The sequence below is a fragment of the Octopus bimaculoides genome, chromosome 2 (assembly GCF_001194135.2).
Source record: "Octopus bimaculoides isolate UCB-OBI-ISO-001 chromosome 2, ASM119413v2, whole genome shotgun sequence".
Taxonomy (NCBI): domain Eukaryota; kingdom Metazoa; phylum Mollusca; class Cephalopoda; order Octopoda; family Octopodidae; genus Octopus; species Octopus bimaculoides.
The window spans coordinates 158,289,614-158,297,109 of record NC_068982.1 but is presented as its reverse complement, the minus strand read 5'-3'; the positions used below and the strand labels follow the sequence as shown (position 1 = coordinate 158,297,109).

The 7,496-nt window shown below is 32.1% G+C and overlaps 1 protein-coding gene across 3 annotated transcripts in view; it reads left to right on the top strand.

The window, feature by feature from the left end:
• The window catches only part of LOC106874384 (glutamate receptor ionotropic, kainate 2), a 1,088,700-nt gene that overhangs the window by 953,729 nt on the left and 127,475 nt on the right, over positions 1-7,496 (top strand). For all 3 annotated transcript variants that reach the window (XM_014922100.2, XM_014922098.2, XM_052965681.1), the window contains one exon: positions 5,458-5,655. In XM_014922100.2, the coding sequence (XP_014777586.2) occupies positions 5,458-5,655 (198 nt within the window). The remainder of the gene's footprint in view (positions 1-5,457; positions 5,656-7,496) is intronic.

Genomic DNA, 7,496 nt, shown 5'->3' with positions numbered 1-7,496 from the left:
GAGAGAGAGAGAGAGAGAGAGAGAGAGAGAGAGAGGGCGAGAGAGAGAGAAAGAGAGAGACATATAATTAAAAAGAACACCAAAAACGTGAAGTAGTATAGAGCATCACGTTCACTGTTATTCATGCATTGGGTGAACTTTCGTTGACTAAATCTTGTGGCTGACACCGAGAAGTATCTATAAAATGTTGAAGTGTTTAACCTTATCAAACGGGTGAGCGGCCATCAGCAAACATTTCCATGTAAAGTTTCCGGCCTAACAAATTCTACATATGTTGTGCAGAGATATCAACGGAGTATCGAGTTAAATATGTTAGATGTACCTATGTTCAATATTTATATAAGATACAGTATTTTCAAAACATTCGTGTTGAATATTTGTATATCGTTTTCTGGGTATATATTATTGCATTCACCGTCTGGTTAACATAGAAGAATAGCATTTATCTAGTGCTTCCTGTGTTCATCATATTTCGATTGTAAGTAGAAGTTGCTACTGAGGGTGAGAAGTAGAGTTTGGTTTAGACTGAGATTATTCTGTAGGAGCTTCGGAATTTGAATTTCCTTTGTGGAGAAAGCAATTTTTGCTTTGTAGTGTTTGATAATTCTATTTGTGTCCAGATCATCAAGAAAGAGATATCTATATCATCATCAAGAAACAAATATAGATTGTTTACTAGTCTCATTTTTGTTTTTGTTTTATGACTTATGATTTATCAATATCTTTTCCCAAATGTAGACTTTTGGTTCATGTTTTGTTTTCTCTATCTTGATCTGGTGTTTGTATTTGGCGTAAGATCAATTTCTTCAAGAATATCTTTGAAAATTTTTCGTATTGTGCTGTGTTTTTCGAAAAGCTATATATTTCTATATATAAGGCAGAATTTTGCATTTAGCTTTGTTGTATGGACTTAAATATAAACTTAAATGGAACTACTACAGGATTTTAAAATCGATATTTTATCATGTTGATTTTGTGAATATTATATAAATTTATGGAAGTTTCTTTCAACTCCAAAGTCAGAATATTCATTACTAATATTTCTTGAACTTCTCATGCTCATTTTCAAAATGAAGTAATTTTGATGGTTTTTATATACTAGAGGAGGTTACATGTGTCTGGTGTAGACGTCTACGTTAGAAAATAAGTTTTAGCTGTCAGATGTATACACTATCTGTTAGGTGCATATTTTTGTTTTTGGCATGTATACGTTGCATGCGTGTTTGATTTAGCGTCATATTTTGCTGTGAGTTTCGTTTCTTTTCGTTATTTTATTATTTCCCTCTTTTGAAAACAAATTTGTAGAGTAGGGTGGTCTTTTTCAGTAATTTACCCCACCTAGTTAAGGTTTGTGATATGTAGTGTAATATATTACATATAATCCTTGTTGTAATGCGCAAATGATCTCCGTTTTAAAGCAAAGTGCTCATAATTTTTCGCGTTAATAAAATAAACATTTTCATTCGACCTTCAAATTTCCAGTACTAAATTTTAATACCTACTTACTTCTTTTGAGCTAATAATTTCTAATACATATAATATATATATATATATATATATATATATATATATATATTATTTTACTTGTTTCAGTCATTAAGGTGCGGTCATGTTGGGCCACTGCCTTGAAGAAATTGTTTGTAGTCGAATAAATAGCCTCCGGTACGCTTTTAAAATTTTGCACTTATTCTATCAGAACAAAGGCACAAAAACACACATGCACACACACATAAAGTTTCCGTCTACCAAATCCACTCACAAGGCTTTGATTGGTCCAAGCTTAAGAGAGAAGTCACCTGACCAAAGTGGCATGTAGTGAGATGAGAATGAACTCGGAACAATATGGTTGGGAAGCAAACTTCTTAACAGTCATTTGTATGTATGTATGTATGTATGTATGTGTATGTGTTGCTCAATATTTTTTGTGCAGTACATATTTAGATAATGATAAAGATAACGTTTTACTAATTGTATTCAGTGCACAAGTGAACTACAACTCACCAGAAAAAAGTAGCCAAATGTCTATACAAAGTACTTCAGAGACACATATACGTATGGAATATATGTATGTACACACACATAATCACACACGCACATACACACACACAAATGCGCATATCTTTTTGATTCATAGGTATGGGGGAAAGAGCAGTGCAATGTTTTCGCATGAACTTATTTACACACAAACATACACACTGAATTACACATGCATGCACACACGAAAGCCAACGCACAGATCGCATACACAGATTCACTCTATGAACAGATTTGCAAACCTCCGCTTGCATATATTAGTGTACATTTGATCATGGTAATGTATGTATTTGTTTCTTTAATTGTATATCTAGCTCTCTATCTGTGTATATATGCACATCTATGTATCTGCAGGTGTGTTTTGGTTGTGTTTCCGTGGTAAAGATCATATGAAACCTGAAAATTGAAAATCCATTTACGTTTATGTTGATTCTCAAAAGAAAATATATTTAACAGATCTTCAAAGTGCAACATTCAAATTAAATAAATAATGCAGACACAATATTTTCATACAGCAGACGTTGTTAATCCTGATCGCTCTATAAATGTCGATAGATCTTCAAACTAAAGGTTATTTTATAGACATGAATTCTCATAAAATGAGGTATTATTTTAAAACTAATACCCAAGTGGCGTGCTACACATTTATATATTCAATGATCAACCAGCTGAATCATGTATCGCAAATTCAACTCAGAACTGAATCGCTACATTAAATTAATTTGTTCTTATTTTTGTATTGTTATTTTGTAAGGTTGATATAAAATGTCTAATACAGGTTTAACACATTTAATAATATATAAATTTTAGTCATATATAATAATGAAAAACAGTCAGCCATTTCTAATAAAATGTAGAATCAATTCATAAAACTCAGAACTATGAAACTTTCAAAGATCAAGAATTAAAGTTAATTAATCGACAATTTTTACTGAATATATCTAATGGTTGACTTGAGTCAACGACAGAACGTATTTTCAGTTGCCTGACCAAACAGAAATAACAGCCAAATACATAACATCATTTTTGTCTTCAAATGATAAACTGAAAAATGATGTAGCTCTAGGTTACCAAACCAGCAAAAAAAATAGATTGATTATAACATGACTACATTTGATCTGAAGTTTCCTTTATCAAAGTCGAATAGGAAATGAAATACAGCAACAACAAACGTTGATGTAATGGAAATAGATCTAATTTTCAAATCGTCAAAAGGAAACATGCGCATAATCAATTAAATTTCCCCAGCCAGTTTTGACATAGGAAAAAAAAGTCAAGTGCAAGTGTAGATAATAATTGAAAGAAGTAGAAATATTGCATAACTTAGTTCTATGAGTTTCTATCATGCGGTATGGAATCATAGAGCAAGAGGGTTGAATATAGTCGATTAAAATTGACACAGTATTTGACTGGCCCTTTAATTTATCGAACACTGACGAATGAAAGTTGAACTCTGTATTTAAAGTTACATTATTAAATACAGGAAGGCATTTTTACTGTCTCAGTGACTCCTGCCTATTCACTAGCCTTGGGTTATTACAACAACGAAATTCTGTATATTTGTTTGTAAACATCTATTTATAATTACTGATATTATTACCGTCAGTACTGGTAGTCATAATCATTTCTTATATATGTACAAGATCTCCAAATTAATGAGAGTTTATATGAAAGCAATAAAATTATTTCACTGTTATTTATTTCAGTATATTCGCTATGAAAAAAGACGAGCATGCCCATGGAAATTTTAAACACAAAATATATGGATATATAACTAAAAAGAACTGAAGGACTCTTTTTTTTACTGTTGATTTAAAGAGAACATCAGCGAACATTCTTAAAGTGATAAAGATAATTATGAAGGGTAGACAGATAAAACTAAAAATTTATTACTGAGATAAATAAACAAAACCAGTCTGATTGCGGCAACAGAAGCAACAAAATTCACCGACGGAAGACTGTATCATAACACTTTGAAAGAACTATCCAATATTTCTACATTATATATGGTAAATGTTGTATGTATAGTGAAATCTCTGAAGCAACACTATGTGAAATGAAGACGTTCTGCACTTAATTCGATTAAATATACTTAGAGACATATTAATATGGCAAATCTTTTAAACTTAAGTCTAGCCACTCAGTTTCATCCATTTCAAGAAAGAAATATCTGCCACTTATATGAACCCTAACGTGACTTAGAAAATAATAATGACAAAATACTACGGAACTTTATATAGAGAAACCGTCAAATAGTACATAATAACTTATGACTAATATATCAATAAGAAGCTAATTCACCATAGCAATACGAATTGTCTATAATGTGCAGAAATGAAAGAAATATCTAAGGAATTGCATCGACATAGCAGTCTTTACATATACATCATATACACCAACGACATACTTGGAATAACTTCCAACGATTGCAAGGTAGATGATATCACTTATAATCTCCCGCGCATTCGGAACCCAACCATCAATAATATGCTATTATCACAGTGGAATCTTTCCATCATCCTATTTATAGTTTTATCAGTAGAATGATATTAGAAGAACTTGAGATGTTAACCGTCAATATAGGCAAAAGTTGGTTCTAGAAAATAGCAGTGCTACTATCTGCAAATAGTATTAATGTATTGTTATATAGTATGTTTTAAACATTCTTCTTAATAGAAGTGGTGTGTTTATCAAACTAAACATTAAAGACGAAATTTTTTTCTTAAATCCATACAAGATTAGAAATATCGTGAAGTGTTAGCAAATTAAGTCAAACAATTATAGGGCCGCAGGCGTGGCTGTGTGGTAAGAATCTTGCTTCCCAGCCACATGGTTCCGAGTTCAGTCCCACTACGATCAATCCCATGTGAGTGGATTTGGTAAAAGTAAATTGAAAGAAGCTCATAGTATATGTGCGTGTCTGTGTGTGTATCTTTGTAACTGTTTGCCCTCCACCACCGCTTGACAAGCGATGCTGGTTTGTTTACGTCCCCATAACTTGGCGATTCTGTAAAAGGGACCGATAGGATAAATACCAGCCTTTAAGAAATCTAAGTCCTGGGGTGGATTTGTTCGACTATAAACCCTTCAAGAGGGTGCGCCAGCATGGTCGAATTCAAATGGTGAAAACAAGCAAAAGATAAAAGATAAAAATATTAAATGGAAATTTGACTTCAGAAATATTTAAACTCATGCATATAGAACCGAAAATTAAATAATAGGAATTTTGACCGATGCAAAACATTTTGTCCAAGAATAATGAGATAGCAACTGCAATCTTATATCTTTATTTATCCTCTTCCAATATTGGAAACCAAAAACAAATTATAAATTGTCGTTGTTTTACCATCTTATAATAAACACTTTTTTTACTTTCCTCAAACTCTAAAAGTATTATTAATGATTGTTCTCATTGTCTTATAGGAACCTCCTTATGCCATGCTAAAGGAAGAAGAGAGTGGCAAGAAAACTTATCAAGGATTTGCAATCGATTTACTACGAGAAATTGCATTGAAACTGAAATTTAACTACACAGTTTATATTGTTAAAGATGGCACATACGGTGCACCAAATGATAAAACAGGTGATTGGAATGGGATGGTGAGAGAACTTATCGAAAAGGTATGTAAATCAATCGTATAGTTTATATGTTTATAACAGTTTGTCATACACACACCTATATATATATATATATATATATATATATATATATATACACATACACATAAAATCTCCAAACAAATACGTATGAATGTAAGTCAATCTCTATAGAAAAGTGGGTGCATGAATGTTAAATGTAATTTCCTACTCGTGGTCAAATATACATAAAAATACCAACATAATAGGATGTCATAAATCTGTTTGTATCTCATACGTAAAAAAAGCTGAATAGCGATGAAACTTATTTATCTTTTATTAAAAGCCACTGTCTTTATCCTTACCACTTATATTTTTAATATATTCCTTAACCCATTCCACAATGTTTATAGCTTGATGTGTTGGGCTCAATGTAGAGTGAATCAGTTCTGGTAATAGAAGCTGTGAAATATATATAGATAGAGGAGTTGAGGTTAGGTCTAACCTACACTGTAGTATGGACATTTGAATGAAGTGAGAGAATGAAAGAGAACATGATGGATGTGTTGGAAGAGCGAAGGAATTAAGAATAGAAAAGGTAAGATGAAAAAAAATAATTCCATGAATTTGGAATCAATGATATAAAGGCAAATGAAAGGACAAGGAAGGAAGGAAGGAAGGAAGGAAGATATAAAATCATTTAGGTAATGAATATATCTTCTATTTGGCGAAGAAACGCTGAGGGCATACAAGTTAGAAGAAACAACAGCAGTCAAATATGAAAATAAAAGACAAAATATTTCGGTTATTTAAAACTGCTTTACGTCATTATAGTTGAAACGAAAAAGAAAATTTAATTACAACTATGCATGAATTTCACATGATATACTTAACCCATTGAACTCAAATTTGTTTCACAAAATTACTAGAAATCTTGAAAAGATATTTAGTGGGTGTTCAGGCATCATAAACTATGAGCTGATGATGAAAGAGGAGAAGAAGAAGAAGAAGAAGAAGAAGAAGAAGAAGAAGAAGAAGAAGAAGAAGAAGAAGAAGAACAACAACAACAACAACAACAACAACAACAACAACAGCAACAACAACAACAGAAACGGAAGCAATAATAACACACACAAATATAAAAAAGAAAGTCGTTGCAAGAGATAAGGGCTCATACGAAGTAGACTATGCTGAAAGATCTCTGGTTCAGTAACTTTTTGCATAATAATTATTGAAAAACCATAAACAAACATCAGCAATGTTTATGAAGCGTCGTCGTGCGTGAATTGAGAGAAAAAGGGGCTGTATTTATGTACTTATGTAGAAGTAATTTTTATTATACCTATACGCACAAAGTCTGAAACTTTGTGGGCAGAGGATAGTCGATTACATGGAGCCCAATATTCAACAAATACTTATTTAATCGACTCCGAAAAGATGAAAGCCAAAGTCAAACTAGTCGCTATTTGAGTTCAAAACATAATGAACTAGGGAAAATGGCACTAAGCATTTTGTACAATGCGCTCACAGCTCTGCCAGATTGCTGCCTTGTAACTGTTCTGTATATAAATTCATAAACAGACGGTTAGACGATACAAATTGCAAATAGAGGGAAAGGAAAACAAGGACGGGTCATTCGTGGCCTCCTTTGATCAGTTTCCTGTCCATTTTTGTGTCGTCTATCCGTCCGGATGTTTTATTGTCCACTGTTGTGTTTTTGCTCCATTTTTTATATTTTTATATACACACACACACACACACACACACACATACATATATACATACTTACAAGGTGTGCTAAAGTGTGTGTACGCCACTATATGTGTATAAAAATATTTAAAACAATGGAACAAAATTTATTACCCTCTTATTTACGATAATAATAT